General features: G+C 29.3%; 1 protein-coding gene across 1 annotated transcript; it reads right to left on the reverse strand.

Annotated features, from left to right (window-relative positions):
- Nucleotides 1-36: 36 nt before the first annotated feature.
- On the reverse strand, nt 37-19,862 carry ctrip (E3 ubiquitin-protein ligase ctrip). Its single transcript, XM_015322585.2, is given in 27 exon segments — nt 37-3,552; nt 4,248-4,566; nt 4,905-5,234; nt 5,627-5,872; nt 5,972-6,224; nt 7,135-7,557; nt 7,977-8,023; nt 8,025-8,183; nt 8,374-8,565; nt 8,630-8,815; nt 8,926-9,114; nt 9,212-9,617; nt 9,740-9,977; nt 10,062-10,284; nt 10,365-10,539; nt 10,619-10,791; nt 10,930-11,310; nt 12,024-12,308; nt 12,654-13,030; nt 13,185-13,358; nt 13,456-13,649; nt 13,783-14,143; nt 15,709-15,795; nt 16,991-17,296; nt 17,419-17,757; nt 18,586-18,810; nt 19,360-19,862. Coding segments are annotated over 25 exon segments (6,231 nt in total). The 5' UTR covers nt 17,729-17,757; nt 18,586-18,810; nt 19,360-19,862; the 3' UTR covers nt 37-3,355.
- Between the last annotated feature and the right edge of the window lie 314 nt (nt 19,863-20,176).

The raw sequence follows: 20,176 nt of genomic DNA on the forward strand, positions 1-20,176 counted from the left end.
GTTTAAAGTATATTTAATAAACTACAATAATAATAATAATAATAATAATAATAATATATTGAAATGAATACACAACTTTTGCTAATTGATCAAGACGTGGATCCTTTATATAATTGCACTGAAATAATTGGTATACTAAAAGGAAACAAAAATAAACAATTTTATGGCCTGCATTATAGCAATGTTACATGGTAAATAATTAGTAGTAATAATATGATCGAAGTAATTATTACTTTTCACATTTCTTTAATTATCTTCATCTTCATCTTCATCTTCTTCTTCTTCTTCATCTTTTTCTTCTTCTTCTTCTTCATTTTCATTTTCATTTTCATCTTCATCTTCATCTTCTTCTTCTTCTTCTTGATAAAGAGAATGTTTTAAAGTGATGCACAATATGTTATGGTTTATTTTAGGTACGTACGTACGACGGTTATAAATTTTAGCACCCAACTTTATATTACCTCATATATCGCAAAAATTGTCCCATTTGTAAGAATCATCATCAATGTGAACGCGTTTTCAAATTTAAGAAATTAATATTAATGTACATACATTGTATGTGATCCGTCTGATATACCCAAACTTTCACTTATTATCTTTTCTCCACTATTTTATACAGAGTCTTACAATTTTTATGAGCTTTTTTTCTTCCTTCCTTTTTTTTTTTTTTTTGTTTATTTATTTATTATTTTAATTATTATTCATCGTTCTTGTTTAGTTTATTCTTCTCTTTTAATTCTGACAAAGTAGTATGATGCTTAAGAGCTTCTTTAAAGTGGACGTAAAGGATATGCTTCCAATCTGTTTTTATGGACAACACACTTGGGGAAGAACAAAAACCGAAATACATGTTGTTTTCTTTTTTTTTTTCGTTTTTTTTCAAACGATGATGCTGGCTGCACCCTTTTACACAGAGTTATTCTCATTAAGTAAAATAATTTAACTATCTTACTTAGAATAATGATATCAAATAATATATATATATTAATAATAATAATAATTAATTAATTAATTAATTAAATTTAATGATACATAGGTAGTAATTATAAATTTTAATATATATATATATGTACACACATATATACATATATATAGTATAGTATATATATATATATGTGTGTATATATAGGTCTATATATATGTATAGAGAGATAGAGAGAGAGAGAGAGAAGGAGAAGAGATTGTTGCACAAAATGAATGCAATTTCTTGCAAATGCCGTTTTAGATTAAAAAAAATAAAATAAAATAAAATAAAATAAAATAAAATAAAAGCGGTGATGAATTTAGAGATCAGTTTTTTATGTCTATATGTGTATATAAATATGTATTATTAATACATATGTATATACATATACATATATATATATATATATATATATATATATATATATATATATATATATATAAAATATTATAAGAAAAAAAGAATATGAATAATTGGTGATAATAATGATAATAATAATAATAATGAAAATAATTATGCTGCCACAGACATTGACATTATTTAAATTGAGTTGGCATTGCAATGAAGATGCAGTGATGAAGCATGTGCCACTACTACTTACTGTTTATTTTTTTGTTTTGTTTTTCAGTAATAGTAGTAACATCATCAGCAGATCAGCAGCATTGTATTATTAATTAATTAATTAATTTATTTACTGATTTTAGCTCATAAATTCCTCTTAGATTATGAGGCATATAAGATTGGCGATACACATGGCGATGCTTAAATGCATCACTGATATAAAATTTACTTATAGATCTAGTACACGTCGTCCTCTTGGTAGAGCTAAATTATATTATTATAATATATTTATACATATTTATATGTATAATATATACAATTATATATTATACATATACATACATATATATACGTGTGTGTGTGGGTTTTGTATTGTTATATTATTATTTTATATAGCAATATCAATTTTTGTTTGTTTGTTTGTTTTGTGTTGTTGTTGATGGTTGTCGTCTTGTTGTGTTGGTTGGTTGAATGGTTGGTTTCTCTGTTTTTTTTCTGTTTTTCTTCTTCTTCTTCTTCTTTATATTCATTCTTATTTTTGTATCTTTTTTTACTATCATAATATAAAGTATTTATACTTAAAACTTGTTGCATCATTTCACATTAAACTATATTTACATTTTCCTCATTTTTTCTTCTTCTTCTTCTTCTTCTTCTTCCTTTCTTCTTTTTTCTTTTTCTTTCTTTCTTTCTTTATCTTTTCATCATTTTTGTGTTTTTTCTTGGTTTTTGTTTTTTTTTCCTTTTTTATTATTATTATCATCATTTTACACACACACACATATACACGCACACGCACACACACCAAAGAGAGATTAAAGTTTCTAGAATTCAGGTTGCGCGCACTTAAAAGCTTATCCCCTAGCGCATTTTTTTTTTTTTTTATTTTCACCACAGAAAAATAGAGAGATAGATATATATATATATATATAGTATGTATGTATATATATATATATATATATATAGATGATAGAGATAGAGAACAACAAAACAAAAAAATCTATATTCGTGGTGTGAGACTTTTTAAAAACTATCATTGGATTGATTTCGTTTCTCTTCTTCTGGTTTTTTTTGTTTTTTGTTTACTTGCACTTCTTTTTGTTTCTTTTTTTTTTTCTACGAAAAAGAATTTCTAGATATATCACATTCCGAAACATATTATAATAATAATAATAGTAATAATAATATAATTAATTAATAATAAATATATAAATTTTAAATTTCATAATAAACAATAATAATAATAATAATATATGGTCCTGAATAATGAAAAAATAATTCAAACGAAATATTGTTAACTAATGTATACAATATATATATATATATATATATATATTGTATGCATATATATATATATAAAAACAAAAAAATATAGTAATAATAGTAATAATAATAATAATAGTTTTATTTTACTTTAGTTATCAGAGCTAAAAAAGATTTGATTATTTTTGTTTTTTTTTTCCTCAAAGAAAAGAAATTTTGTTAACAAAATTCTTCTGTTTTTTTTTTGATATATATAATATATATATATATATATATACATATATATGTGTGTATCTATATATATATACATATACATATATATATATACTTGATAAAACATCTTCTTGGTCTCTCAACCTGAATATATATGTATAATAATAATGAGATAGCGAAAAAATATTGACTTAAATGAATGAACGGACGAATGGACGAATTAATGAATGAATTAATTGATGAATGACGACATTGCGTTGGTGGTGGTGATGGTGGTTGTGGTAGTGGTGGTGTTGGTGGTGGTGGCGACTGCGGCGGCATTGGTGGTGGTGATTCTTTTTCCCAATCCATTTTCTAGGAAAGGTGGAATGAATGTTGACCTTCTTGTGCTGCTATTCTCAATTTTTCCCGCATTATTTCCAACGTAGTATAATCGGGCAATTTTAAATAATTAACGCAAGTCATTACGGATGGTAAAAAGTCATCGGTTTTCATAGATGGATCAAATGTTTTTCGTACTATCGTTAACGGTGGGGTCAAACTCTTAAAGCCTGTGAAATATAATCGTTTGTTAATAAATAAATCAATTTATTTGTGTAATTATTGTAATTATTATTAAGTGGGATCAAAAAGTAATGTCGTTTCTGTCAATTTTTATATTTTAATCAAAAATTGATTGATTTATCGATTTGGTATTAAAAATTTGCATACCAGGTGCATAAAGGTTGTTGATAACGAAGGGTGATTACATTTTATTGATTCAAAATAAAAACTTATTCAAAATTTATCCGTTTAAATTTAAGGTTAGAAAACAACATTACTTTCCGGTTCACCTAAAATTACTATAAAAAGAAGTACACTAAATAGATAATAAATAATAATAAATTTAAGGTTAGAAAGCAACATTACAACTTTCCAGTCTACCTAATATTACCATAAAAAAAGAATAATAAACAAATAATAAATAATAATAAATTTAAGGTTAAAAAGCAACATTACTACTTTCCTGTCCACCTAATATTACTATAAAAAAAAGAATAATTAAAAAAAACATAAATAATAATAAATTTAAGGTTAGAAAGTAATATTACTTTCTGGTTCACCTAATATTACTATAATAAAAATAAAAATAAAACTAAATAATAAATAATAATAAATTTAAGGTTAGAAAGCAACATTACTACTTTCCGGTCAACCTAATATTACCATAAAAAAAGAAAACTAAATAAATAATAAATAATACTACCTCCAACAGGTAATCGTGGTGATCCAGTGACAAATTGAATAAATTGTCTTTGTTCCTCGCTATCATATTTTGATAAGACTTCAAATAAGAAACGTATAGCGCGAGAATCTGGAGTATAACCATGATCGGTACGACAACATTCCAATAAGGTTTTTGTATCCCATTGTCCACCACCTTGGGTGTGTCCACAAAACACTGCTTCCAATTCTTCAGGGAAAAATAATCTCAATTGCGCAGGTGGAAATACAGATTCGAAACCTTCTCTAAATGCTTCCATTTGTCTAAAAACTCCCTCGTAGAGGAACCAATGTGTTACTAACTGTAATAATAATAATAATAATATATATATAACATTATATTAATATTTTATATACTGTATTGTCCGGAAAGTTCGTGCCAATTTTGTTGGAAGATATTTTGCAATTTAAGTTTCTTTTTGTTGGTATATATTTATCAAATTATATATAAGTGTCATTCTGTCTCACAATCTTTCTCCATCTTTAAGAGTAATTTCAAAATTTTTGCCTTTTAGAACTTTTCAGGTTTATTTTTTTTAGCAATAGAACTTTAATGCCATCTATCGGAGAAATCGGCACGAACTTTTCGAACAACTTAATAAATAATAATCATTATTTTGATTTGTATTTATTAATATACCTTGATATATTGATCCAAATTATGAATGGTGACAGGCACGTCGCTTCCTCCTTTCCTCAATTCAATATTTTCGTAACCTGGTAATTCAAAGACAAGACCAAGCTCGGAAATAGGACAACCATCTAAATCGAGCGATTCAATTCGTTGTGCTCTCTCAGTTATTCTTAAACTTTGATCCTTTTCTATTAATTCTTTTCGTCTAACAACTTCTTGCAATTTTGTTAAAGTACGATGTATATCGGGACAAACATATATTAAATCTGTTAAAGTAAGCGTATGTTCTTCTCCCAATAACCAACGATAAAATGTTAAACTAAATGGTAGATCCAACTAAAAAATAACAACAGTATATAAATATATATATATATAATAAATTAATTAACACTTTTATTTTAACACTTTAATGGCCGCTCACACAACATGTGATGGCCGGGCCAACTGTTAGTGTCCACTCATACAACATGTGTGTGATGAATTAAATGAAAACTATTAAATTGCAATTATTTATTGTTTTATGTGTACATTCGCACATGTTGTATTATTTCATAAATTTTGATTTAATTTGTTTCAATAATTGAGTTGACAACTAAGTCATTACTGATTTTAAAAAGCCACCTATCGACAAAATCCGCAATCATTTACTTGTCAACCCAATGATTGGTCCCTGAGTAGACGTGCGGCCATTAAAGTGTTAATTATTAATATTGAAATGTTAAACGTACCATTCTAGAGTCGTATATTGCTTTTGCCATAAATTTACCAAGAAACTTGAATTTAGTTTTAAGTTTAGCCAAATGTGATACTTTAGTACTCCATGGTATCGGTGTTGCAAAAAGCCCATGTACAGGATTAACATAACCCATATCTGTAGGATTAGAACTACCATGCCAAAGATCTAAATCAGCACGTTGAAGTTCTTTAGAGACTAGCGCATAAAATTCTAATGTTGGGCCCAACCCGGTTCCAACCTAAAAGAAACAATAACACCAACAATATTAATAAAAATATAAACCATATATATATTAATTATATGTATATGTATATATATGTGTGTTTATAAAATGAACCTCGTTAACATATTGCACTTCAAGAAGAGCTTTACTAGAAGCTAAATCTTGAATAACTTGTTCAGCTTGTTTCAAAATATCGGTTCTAGAAATAGTTCTTTTTCTTCTTTCTAAACGAGGTGTAACACGTTCTTGACTATCAGATCCTGACAATTCCGGAGCAGAATCTAAAAGACGTTGTAGAGCTCTATCACGATCAAAGGATGTTGCGTATAACAATAACTGTCTTGTCTCAAATGGGAATAAAAATGGGCTGTAAAAAATAATAAATAATAATATGTTAAACAAATGTCATTAAATAAGTACACATTAAATGTGAAAATGGTATTGAAAATTTCTTTAACACGTTCACGTGTATCACCGGTGGCTCACATATGACTGTGATACCATTGTGACAATTTATATATATATATATATATATAGATCGTTCAGTAACTAAAAAAAGTTACTATATAGTTGAAAATTAAAATAATGAAAATTTAACGTATATTAATAGAAAACATTTATTTTTAAATAACAATTATAATATATTTAATATCGTATTCTAAACATAACTTTAATTTAATTAATTAATTGACCCATCCGATAGAGTGAAAAGTTTTAAACGCAGCCGCCTAATGGCGGGAAATATGAATTACAGCGCCAGTATGAACGTGTTAAATTTAATATTTCATTCCATTTAACAAAACTAAATAATCCAATAAACAATTATAATATATTTAATATCGTATTCTAAACATAACTTTAATTTAATTAATTAATCGGCCCGTCCAATAGAGCGAAAAGTTTTAAACGCAGTCGCCTAGTGGCGGGAAATATGAATTACAGCGCTAGTGTGAACGTGTTAAATTAAATATTTCATTCCATTTAACAAAAACAAATAATCCAATAAACAATTATAATATATTTAATATCGTATTCTAAACATAACTTTAATTTAATTAATTAATTGACCCATCCGATAGAGTGAAAAGTTTTAAACGCAGCCGCCTAGTGGCGGGAAATATGAATTATAGCGCCAGCGTGAACGTGTTAAATTAAATATTTCATTCCATTTAACAAAAACAAATAATCCAATAATTTCTTATTTGCAATTTTAGATATTCCACCAACATTCATGCATATCTTATTTATAATAATATTAATAAATAAATAAAACTTACCATACTGTTGCTATTTGCTGTAACCACGATGGTAAATTACCAGTCATAATAACTAAAGGATCCTGAAGTTGTCTGCTGGCTTTTGCCGCAATCTTGTTATTAATAAAATCTTGAGGTGACAATAGACTCATACTTTTTAAATGAGGAAATAATACACCCCAATGACGATTCAATGCATGTAAAAGCCGCAACAAACACAAGCCATCTAAGGAAGCATCGACGATAGTAACTGAAGGTGGCAACGATGGTGATAAGTATGGTGCAAGTGGACATCGTTGAGCTGGCACTACTCCTTCTAACCAAAGACTATCTTCCTTTCGTTTAGAACTGATCTTTGTACTTTTGCCTTTTCCTTTTCTACTACCGCATTGCGAACTTGATCCTGGCTTGGATGACATTGTTGCTTCGTCCTCTGGCACAGGTCTAAAGAAAAATATAAATGTAATGGCAACACGTTTAATAATAATTAAAATAATGTTTTACAATTTTTTTTATTTTTAATAATTGTGTGATTTTTCTCTCTTATTTCTTTTTTTAATTCTAAAAGTAAAATTTATTTGTTAATATACAGTATATCAATCATGGACAAATATCAAATGTTAGAACTTTCAAAATATAAACGGCTCATATGTATCCCTTTTGTTTCTTTTTTTTTTTTTTTAAATATCAAAAAGGCAAAAATCTCACTTGTATATTATACACTTGTCGTAAACTTCATCAATGATTTCAGACGTGAGTCAAAGATCACAAGTATCCTTCAGAAATAAGCCACATATAATTATTGCCAAAAGGGTTGGTTACTTAAAAACCATATTTAAAAAAAATAAATTCTTAAACAATACCTGTAATATATCGTATGGGTTTGCACCCATACCGCATCGTGTCCCAAAAGGTGGTTCGCCATCTGCTTCTGCTTCTGAATGATCTATACCAGAACAACCAAATTGTCTTACTGCCTGGTATACGGTCATATTAAAAGGTAATACTTCATCCCCTATTAAAAATTGGAGCTTGTGTTTTGCAGACCCTTGACTTATAACAACTGCTGCCTATAAATTAAAAATTAAAATAAAAAACAAAAGACAAGAACGAATAATTATTAACATTTTAGTGAAAATGAAAAAGCGTACCCGGTATGAAATAAATTTGATAAAATAAATATAAAAATAAAGAAAACAAGCATAAAACAACAACAATTTGTAGTGTAAATGAATAATGATATGTTATTTGAACACTTACCAAAGTATCATCTATGTCATCTTCACTATTATCATCGTCACTAACTAAAGATTCAGCGTCACGTATTCTACCGTATCCGCGAACCATTAAATATCTTTCTATTGCTTGCACTAATGCAAGAGGATCAATTTTTACAGTACCACCCTTCCATTGTTTTAAGTTATTACAATCTGGATGCCGTTGAAGGTTGCACTATAACGAAACAATTACTATATTATACCTAATTCTTCTTGTATTATTTTTCTTTTTGATTTACCTTTAATTGATGTGTATTAAAAAATTTAAGAGCACTAGTTCCTCCACGTCCAGCACCAGATCCAGCAGGTAAATCATGAACCTTTACTGGAAACTGTTCTAATTGGGCAACACAACTATTTAATTTTGCTACAAGAGCACCGAATGCTCCAGGTTGAAGATCTATGAGATTGTTGTCTTGCTTTATCTGTAAAAAAAAAAAAACATTTGTAATAAATATCAAATTAAGATTTTAATATTTCATAATGTTAATAAAAAAAAAAAAAAAAAAAAAAAAAAAAAGAAACAATTACTTACAGTAGATTCCGCAAATCGTTGCCAGAACATCCGTAAACGATCATAACGACTTCCAGGTGCGTCAGTGGTTGTGAGGTAGTTCAACAATGCTTTTATAAGACCACTATAATTCATTTCAAACGGAGATATATCACTTTCTAATACGATATCCCGTAATTCGGTAAGCGCTGAGTACATTTCATCTAATAACTATTGAACACAAAAAAAGAGACAAATAATATTTGAATTATAACAACAACAACAACAACAACAAGGATTATTGTTAGATTATTTGATTATTACTTACATTTGATTGTAATCGTTGTATTGCGGCTGTAAGTCGCCCAAGAACCGTTAATGCAGGGTGTGTGCAAGGTGCATCATCCTGATATCTTGTTAAGAATTGTGCAGCTTGTTCACGTACCCATGCTTTAGCCTTATCCCGATTACCACCTGATAAATTTGGATTACTTGGGGGTTTAGATAAACTGGTCGATGAACTTGTGTCTCTCTTATCACTAACACTGCTTGAAGATGATGATTTTCTTCCCCATCTAGCCGGATTAAGATTTCCCAAAAATCTATTATTCTTTTGTGTAAAACCGGTGAAAAGTGATTCCGGTTGTTGAGTTTGTTGTGTTGTCGTACCACCCAATCTTGAGAACCGACCTTTTTTGTTCTGACGTTTTCGTTTCAAAACATCTCCGATCCTTCTAATAAAATAACTGTATTAATATTGTTGAAATGAACAACATCAAAATTATAATATAAACGTTGTTTATATATATATATATATATATTGTTTAATGTTTATGATAAAATATTTCGAACTTACAGATGAGCACTTTGCGGTGTAGTTGCATTATCTACAGGTGTATTTAAATCGGTTCTACCATGTGTATCCATCGTTGGTGTTAGGTTAGGTTTCATTTGACATGTCGCAACTGCACCAAATAATATATTACCGTTTGTTGATGGAGAAGCAATAGGAGACGTAGCACTACTAGAGGACAACATCATGGTGGAAGAAATAGGTGTAGATGGACCTGGTTGTGGACTTGGTAATGATGTACCTATTTACCAAAAAAATGATAATATTTGTATACTTCAATTAAAATCATTTAATTAAAAAAAATATATTTGTTATTATAACTAACCAGAAGAGCACTTGGGCGGTGAAACTCCAAGAGGTATTTCAGGATCAGCCAATTGTCGTATTTGATGTAAAACACCTTCACGATGGAAATGGACCCCAAATACTTGCGGTAATCTTTTCATTAAGATACTTGCCATTTGTAAAGCTCCTATAACTATTCTTAAATCTTGTGACGCTAACATTCCTGCTATATGCGATGATACTACTTGATTCTTTAAAACATCCTATAATGAAAATTATAATTACATAAATTATTAATTATAAACTTTATATTATTATTATTATTATTATTATTTGTACTAACCTTTAATAATTCAGTGGAGGCATAATATACCATACGAAGAAGTGCACGTAAACATTTGCATTTTACAGCAGGGCCGGCTGAACTACTATACACTTCATAGAGTACAGAGAATAAAGTTCGTATAAAAGATACCAACCATTCATTAGTTTCAATTACTGGAGGTACTAAATCCATACTACAAAATAAATCAATTGATTTTTTATTTAGAACACATGTATATATGTGCTTAATAAATATTACAAAATGTTAATTACCTCGATGAACAAGTTGGACTTTTACCCTCTACAGGATGAGCATTTACTCTGCGAAATATACTTCGTGCCATTCCAATGTCTTCATTGATCTGTTTCATCACAGTTAAATCTATTGTGTATGTTCTACCTAAAGTGGATAGACATATTTCATCTTCTCCATTTTGAAATGCCATCTGTAAATAATTCATTGAACATTGAATGAATGACAATGCTAATAGAATTTTTGCATATAAATAAATATGTATATATATATTATATATAGTAATTAATTGTATTTAATTGGTACGGACAATAATTACATTTCATAATACCTCAATAATCCTAGAATCAATAGTGCTGAAAGGATGGCAACAATGTCTTTCATCGCGCCACTCCCAATGGACTGTTTCTTGTTGACTACTGGTCCTTTCGAGTAAACTATTTACACTGAATATACCGTCGGTTGGTAGTGGAGGCATAAGTTCTTCAATTAAACATGTTATTTCAAACCATTCTTGTGGTGAACGTGGTACTAATTCTACATCTTCAGTTTTTATTTCCAAAGATCCGGTTAAAAGATAACTTAATGTGAAAGCTATATTTTGTTGTAAAAGCAGCTGTGCCAGATCAGGACAGCGATTTGATATCACAGATAACATTCGTAGCACTGTTATAAAGTTGCCAATACTGTTTACAGGTGGTGTAATCATCAGCTAAAATATTATTAAATAAATATTTAATATACACACTAATAATGTTATCTTAATATATATAAATTACGTGTCACGTTGTTTGTCCGCAATGGACTCTTAAACTACTGAACCGATTTTAATCAAATTTTGCACACTCTGTGCAATTTCATCCAACTTGAAAGATAGGATAGTTTATATCTCAATTTATAATAGCAATATTATTTGTTTATTAACAAAGAGTCATGATTATCTCTGTTAGTTCGATAAGATTCTAACAAATGGCGGTATAAGGTAATTCGTTGACTTAAAGATGTGTGTATCGGATTGATTGTGAGCCACAGCAACGCGTCGCGGGGCACCTCTAGTATCTTATATATATATTTCTTCTGTGCACGTTTTTGTAATTGAACTTCTCCTAAACGGCTAGACTGATTTTAATGAAATTTTGTGTGTGTCTTTAGGTGGATTCGATAATGGTTTAGCGTTACAATTCGGTTCAATTGAAGTTGTTTATTTAATTAATTTTTTATTTATAAATTGTTATGCGAAAAGTTTATAGGTTGAAGTTAGTCGATATTCGAGTTATAGAGAATATTCGAGTCGATAATCGAAGTTATTCGATCCCGACAGTTGGTGCTGCGATCACATTAAGGAAAATATTTTGTAAATAGCCATAGCAACGCGTGGCCGGGGCACCCCTAGTAAAAATATAATAATATAATAAATTGACTTACCAACTGTTGTAAATTTTGCAGAAGTTCCGCATTGATAATTTTATGTAACATAACTGGATCGTGTTGAAAACTATCGACAAGTCGACTGAATGCTTGACAGACGCATTCAACACTTTTTTTATCCTGATTTGTCAGTCTGTTTGTTAACAATGGTAAGCTTTCTGCGACTAGATGAAAATCGTCAGGATGAAGATTTTGACAGCAATTGGCTGTGATCGTTAATGCTGAGCGTTGAGCCGTGATATTGAAGAAATCAACAAATTTCAAACAAGCTGACACACCACCCTTTATAAATTGTAAATCAAATAATACAAATATAATTGTCATTTAAGTTAACACAATTATTGTATTGGATTGTTCGGAAAAGTAATTTCGTTTTTCTTTTGTAAAAATGAAGAAAATGTTCGCATCCTAACCTAAAACGTAGGCCTTTTAAGTGTGCATTAACAGTTGAATTTGATAAACTTAACCTCTCATTGAACTCACGTGTTGTTATTTGCCAATTTGCATTAACTAATGCCTTTATTGTGTCAGAAAAAAAAATGAAATTACTTACCGAACAAGCAAATATATTTTAAAGATGTACAAATAAATAAATAAACAAAGAAAAAAGAAAAACAAGAAACATACCGCGTGTAATATTGTTTTGCTATGTCGACGAGACAACATAGCCAAAGCTGTTAAACATTGTTCAGCAACGTCCATACATTCAATTGATTCTAACTTCTGTAAAAACACTGGCACTGCATCAACAACAACGGTAGAAGATCGTGGTAAAGCTTCCATCATGTATGTTAAAGCACGACAAGCGTGTGTCATTATAACGAAGTTGTGTTCTATTCCAAGTAAATTAATTAAAGCTGCTACCACTTGTTTAACAGGAAAACCTGTCAATGTATCTTCATTTCCCATAACAAGGATTTCTCCCATTCCTATAACAGCTTGTAATTGCTCGCCTTCGTCATCAACAGCTTGTAAACCAGCAAGAAGTTGTTGTGCTTTAGCAGCTGATTAAAAAAAACAACAAATAAATATATATATATAAACGTATTTCATAATCAAAAGTAAGTAAGTCAAATTTGTTTATATATTTTATATAGAAACATATAAATATAATGAACTGTTTCATATACAAATGTTATTAATATAAATTATACATACCTGAACTTGCTCCCATACTTCTATTTAAAAGATGTTGCATTCGTGAACCTAATGCACCAAATACGTGAGGAGGTAAACCTCTAGCTTCTAATAACGCTTGTAATCTACCAACTTCACCGTCATCACTTTCACTGTCTCCTGTTGTACCGGATAATCCAGATGGTCCTCCGCTCGCTTGTTTGAAAAGTAAATATATTATTGATTATTATTATTATTGTTTAAATATATACTGAGTTAAAATTAACTTTATTTGTTGTTTAATAAATAATACCGGTTGCAGACGTAACAGCTGATCCTGCCTCGTCTTCGCCTGTTGTAGTAACCAATTGGCTACCAGGAATAGAAGATGATACGGATGTTGGCGTAGCACTGCTAGTTATAGATTCATTCCCTGACATTATATTTCCTGTACCACCAGAAGTACTTTCCACCATTGATTTTCGTACTCTTGACGAAGAACGATGTCTATTTTGAATTATTGTAACACAAATAATATATATTTACATATAAGTAATAATAATAATAATATAGTTAAAAACAAAAGAAAAGAAAAATAAACAATACAAGAAGAACAGTGTTGTTCAAATTGATAACAAACCTTGAACTAGAGCAGGAACCCGTTGTGGAATCTTTTTTATGATGTTTTCCTGAAGTCTTGTTACTCGATGGCAGTTCCTTAGGTTGTTGTTCGCTTAACAATTTGATACGCGAACGAAGTGGATTTTTTTGAGAAGGATGAGGGTGTGCAGGGGTGGCAGTAGCGGTGGCAGACACAGTTTGATTATTAGTGGCTGTTGATGTAATGCCACTAGTGCCTGCCCCGTCATGTGCCAACGCCCCCCCGCCACTCTCCACAGAATTGCTAGCTGTGTTACCCACTCTGACGTTGGACTTCACACCCAAGATTTGACTACTCGTACTGCTACTTGTGCAAGTCGCACCACCGTGTGCTTTGGACCCTATAAAATATATTTTAAATAACATCCAATTATTTATTGTTATATTAAATATATATATATAAATATAAATATATATAGTTTTCTTTTTTTTATGTTCATTTTCAGATATTAGTTTATTTAAACTTTAATATTTATCACATCATAATTCATTTCTCTGAATTACCTACACATCAGAGATATACTACTTAACATGTGTATTATATTTTTATTATATTATTTTTTGTGATATATCAGTGCATGTGAATATTTGTAAAAAGATTTTTGTGCCATTCGTCGTTTGAACTTTTCCTGAATAATCATAAAACTCAAACATTTTCGTAAGTTAATTAATTTACACAAACTAAATCAAATCAAAATAAGAATATTGAAAGTGTGAATATACATTTTTGTTGTTGTTGTTGTTGTACTTTTGTATAAATAATTAGAAGATTATGTGTAACTTAAAGAAATGTAGATACTAAATTTGTTTTTTCAATTCTTGCATTCATATTTTGTTGTTGTTGTTGTTGTTTTTTTTTTAATGAAGTGCTTTTGATAAGAAATATAATAAAATAAAAATATGAAATATTATAAGCATGTTTACAGAAAAATATTGAACAAACATAAATTAATTCATCATTTAACACATTAACAACATAATGTATAATAATTTATACATTCAATTTGTCTAAGTCACGTAACTGTAAATATTCATTATGTGTATATAAATGGATACATGATGAAAATTGATTGCAATATTATTTTCATTTCTTTAACATGTACAATAGAGCAATACGCTTTTTTAAAAAAAAATATATATTAAATATAATCCATACATTGTATTTAAAATATTTGAACTATTTATTCATTTTGTAATAATTTAATCACTTTCAATATTTGTTTAAAATATAATGTATATATATATATATATAATTGTGTAATATTTATCTTTTTCAATTGTTTATAATTTTAAATTATAATTGCAATAATGTGATAACAAAAGTTTAATATTAGTCAGTCAATTAAATTGTTGTTCATAGGAATATCATCAAATCATATGAAACTTCACGAAAATGTTTGTATAAATAAAAAGATTATATCAATAATGATTATTTTTTTTTTTTTTTTTGGTTTAATTAAAAAATTGTGTGTTCAAAACTAAATAAAAAGAAAAAAAAAAATCAAAATCAAACTAAAAACAATTTATAATTTTGTTTTTTATTTAATAATGTACAGTTTGGAAGAATTTGAAATAATTGCACACAAGAACTGCACTCTTTTTGTTCTTTTTTTTTTATAAATATAAAAATAATTTCATGCATAATAGAAAAGAAAAAAAAAAAACATCATTTCTTTTTGAAATCTTGTATTTGAATGAGAGAGAAACCTTGCATGTATAATATTGGTAAGAAGGTTTATATAATATATAATATAGTTGAATAAATGTAGTAGTAGTAGTAGTAGTATAGCATATAATCCTTTTCATTATAAAATATCTACACCTATTTTATTTATTTATTTATTTATAAGAGAAAATAAGGGGAAGAGAGAAAATGTGGTACGAATTGTGTACTCCTTAAGCTTACCTTCTTGATGATACGTTTGTGTTGATATTGGAAAAAGTGCTTTGACAGCAGACACAAATCCTTCCAGACATTCGCTCATCCTCAGGCCTAATGATACAGTCTGATCTATGACTCTTATTTTAATAACACTACCTTCTTTATTTTTATTTTTGTTTTAAATGATATTTCTGATATATCTCTCTTTCTAAATAATTTTAAAAAAGAAGAAAAAAAAAAGAAGAAAAAAAAAACCAACAACACAAATCTATCTTTTACCCTAATACGTTTTTTTTTATTTATATTTTTATAATATATTATATGTAAGTAATTGTACAATGTGTTATTGCAATGTTCATGCAAGATATTACTTTGATTGATATATTTGTTTCAATTAAAATAAAAGTAAAAATCAGACAACAAAGATTGTTACATATATATATATGTAATTAATATTAAACGTATGTTTAGAATTAATTTCAATGTACGTGCAGTTCTGTTTTCTATAAGTCAAAATATACAAATTTGAGATATATAATATTGATATGTATCGTATTAATTATTTAAAATAAAAAATAAAAAAAAAAGAGTTATCATATAAGTTAGAACAAATCAAAATAACAAAAGATGTTTATTATATGCGTGTAGCTATTAAACGAAAGCATATTAAAAATCACTTTGTGAAACATTATTTTTATACTTATATATATATAAGTGTAAGAGTATTTCATATTAAATGAAATATTATTTAATATAAATAAAATCAAATGTTTTCAAAATTAAAATGCGTATTGCTCTTAAAAAGGTCACTTAATTATTGCATGTTATCAACATCTCATGTTGGTCACATTGCCAAACACATATGGTAGATGTAAATTGAATATATAAAATTGATCTTAATATGCTGCACTTGTGCCACACCACATAATATGTGTATGTATGGTATATATTATGTATATATATATAATAAATATGTATATCTATCTATCTACCTATCTATCTATCTATCTATCTATCTATCTATCATTCTCTTTATACTCTTCATAAGTTGATAAATATTAGAGTATAAAAATGGCTAATTCTAAAATCTTATATAATCTTTTATATAAGAACTATCAATGTTCTTTCTCTTAAGTAAAATCAATCTACGTAATATACATGTTGATTGTCAAAGTATACGAAGAATATATTTAATATTATTATTTCAATTAAAAAAATACTTCAATAAATATATTAAATTATTATTTTTCTTTATATATCTTTACAATCAACATCTTATTAAATATAAAAGAATAAATGAACTAACCTCTTTCCCTAGATGTAGTTGAATTACTAGAAACAGGAGAAGAGCTCGACGACGACGCCAAATTGCTATAAGTTGATGATGATTTTCGATTACTATAGCCACTATTTAATGATAAATTGTAGCTATTGTTTGCTTGCAATAATGCTGCCGAATTTTGTGGAGTACGAGAACGAGTTCTGGAAGCCACACAATCTATAGCCGTCAAATTTAACTCTGGCAAACTTGTCCTCGTGTTGCGTACTCTTGTATTACCACTAATACCACAATTAGACTGCTGTACCTTGTGTTGCAGTCTCCAATCTGTATCTAAATGAAAAGGACATATATTGAAAATGAATCAAAACAAAGTTTGAAACATAACCAAACATTGTAATCCTAATTGAACATATGTCTTGTACTTTATTTGATTTTATTATTTTATAAATTACCTAGGAATGGTCCTAAACCACTTCCATGATTTCTACTTTCACCCTTTATCTTCTCCTCTCCTTTAGAAGTATCTAGAGAATGTCTATGCGTAGATGCGTTGTCAATTTCCTGAGTTTGTTGCGGATTGCCAATAGTTTGTCTACGTCTTTTCTCTTCTACCGGCACAGAAATACCGCTACTACTTTGTCGCTTTCTATAACTGCTTGTACCACTGCCTGAACTTTTTTCTCTAGTTTTAGAGGTCCCCGCTGAAGCACTGGCCTTCTCTACAGACCCCCCTGACAACAACTGATCTTGTTGATCTGCCATAGATTAATTGACTCATGCCACTATACTGCCTATAACAAAAGTAATCAATTATTATTATTATTATTATTATTATTATAAATAATTATTGTATTATTATAAAATATTATAATAAAATTTGAGATATACATGAAGAAATATGTATGATTTGTATTCTAACCAAAACACGTGGTGTGAACATATCAAACTTGATCTATCAAACAATAAAAAGGTTATCTGAACTAAATTAGCCAATGTATAATCTGAGGATCAATACACACGTATCTTTGTTCTCAATTAACGTTACAAATGACAAAGAAATTTTACTGATATATATATATATATATATATATATCAATAAAGAACTTGAAATCTTTTTTGAAACAAAGCAAGTAACATTTCAACTATCTAATCAAACGATATTATTTAATCTAAATCGTTATATTGAAAATAAAAATAAGAAAAAGAAAAAAAAGGATGATGATAACTCCTTGAGACAATGAGAGATATACAAAGAAAGAAAAAAAAAGAAAAAAAGAAAAAGGAATACTCATACGTATACGTTTTTTCTTAGAATTTATCCCATAAGGCTTGTTTGCTAGTTATTTTATAATTTTTTTGGAATAAGAGGAGAGGGTGGTAATGGAAGGGAGGGGAAGGGGTAAAAATAGAGCTTTAATTATGAAAAAATTTGCTCTTTGCTTGTAGCGTGTTCTACGAGAGATAGAAAGAGAAAGAGAAAGAGAAAGAGAAAGAAGAAAAAAAAAGAAAAAGAAAAAGAGGACTTGGTGGTGGTGGTGGTGGAGGGGGGGGGAAATAGTAGACTTAAAAATATATATATATATATGTATATATATATGTAATATATAATATATACAAACCGTGTTAAATCGGTGCGCAGGGTGATAAGAAGAAGACCGTGACTAGTGAATAACACGCAATTAATGTATTTCCTACGCAGCGAAAGAGATAGTAATATGGTAAAGGCAGAAGAATCATAACAAACACTGTAACTGAAGTCCATCCGCGATAAGGGTAACAATGCAAAATTGTGCCATTGACATCATCTGTATGGGGGCTCGGTGAAAGGCTTGAGATGAATAGTCCTAATAACAACAACGTTCGCGAGATAAATGAGTATGACGAAAATGATCGAAGATAGATAGAAAGGAATTTAACAAAGAGACTCATATAAGCAGCACGATCCACCATTTGCTTGCAAGCAAGTAATGGAGGACGAGTTCTTTTTCCACCACTACCTCCTCCTCCCCGTTCCCCGATCAAACCCACCCCACCCCACCCCGCTAGCCCTCTCCACTCCCACCTCACCTCTTTCTCTCTCTTTCTTGGAGCCTGATGTATGTATATGTATATGTGTGAGTGCGTGCGTGCCTGCCTGTGTATACGTGCTGTATGACCTCAGGTACACCAAAAAAGTAAATCTCTCGCGCATGAGGGTAGAAACGACCGGTCCCTTCCCCCCTAACCCTTTCCCAGCCCTTACTGAGGGGATGAGACTATTGTCGTCGTGTGTATTACCTGAATGTCGGTAAAACATGCCCAGGGAATTACGAGGAAATGTTAATTCTCTTCTCTCTGACTGGGAAAAGCTTTCACGATAGTAGCCAGTCTATGTCCTTCCTTAGAATACATACATACATACGTTTATCCACAGTCCGGGAACAGGACGACTCTCTTACGCGCACGCAAACCTAACTGACTAAAGTATATATGTAGTGTGAACGGTTTTCAACCAATGTGTGTTTCCATCCCTCTTTCTCCACCACTTCTCCTCCTCATCGTCTTTTACTATCACTACACACAACCTCCTTCACTCCCACCCCTCCCCACCTCTCTACACGGCGCACAATAAGCCACACATCGAAATACACGCCAAACGCGCACCACCGTGGTAAACTGAAAGCACGATTCTATACGAAGAATGCGACGAGGCTCGTTACCAGCAGCGGGGTTGGTTGGAATTGGAAGCACAGAGATTACTCTGCCTGCCTCTGATTCCCCCACCGCCAATCAAAATGATAACGTCACATGCGCAATAGCGACAGTCTGCGATGCGCAACGAAATTAATTCCTTGCGCGCGATTATTTGAATACTGCTTACTGACATCTGATTGACGTTTCATTGGAATACGATATTTAATCGATTATTTTCATACTCGATATACCGATTGCAAATAATTTATTGTTTATATATACTTCTACAAATTTATATTTATAATAATATAGGATTTGTTAATTATCGATTGTTAACAAATGTATAATAAATAACAGTGAGAAGATAAAACGAAAAGAAAGAAAAAAATATTGATATTTTGATTACTTCTATTCAACGAATAATTCAAAGTTAAGAAAAATGATGCAATTAGAAATATAGGAATGTTATCAGGATTATTATAATCATTTTTAAATCGACGGTAATTAAATAGAAATAACAGTTTGTATGTGTTATAG

This window comes from Polistes dominula, unplaced genomic scaffold, assembly GCF_049000335.1.
Source record: "Polistes dominula isolate Pdom_NZ unplaced genomic scaffold, Pdom_raw_medaka contig_75, whole genome shotgun sequence".
Taxonomy (NCBI): Eukaryota; Metazoa; Arthropoda; class Insecta; order Hymenoptera; family Vespidae; genus Polistes; species Polistes dominula.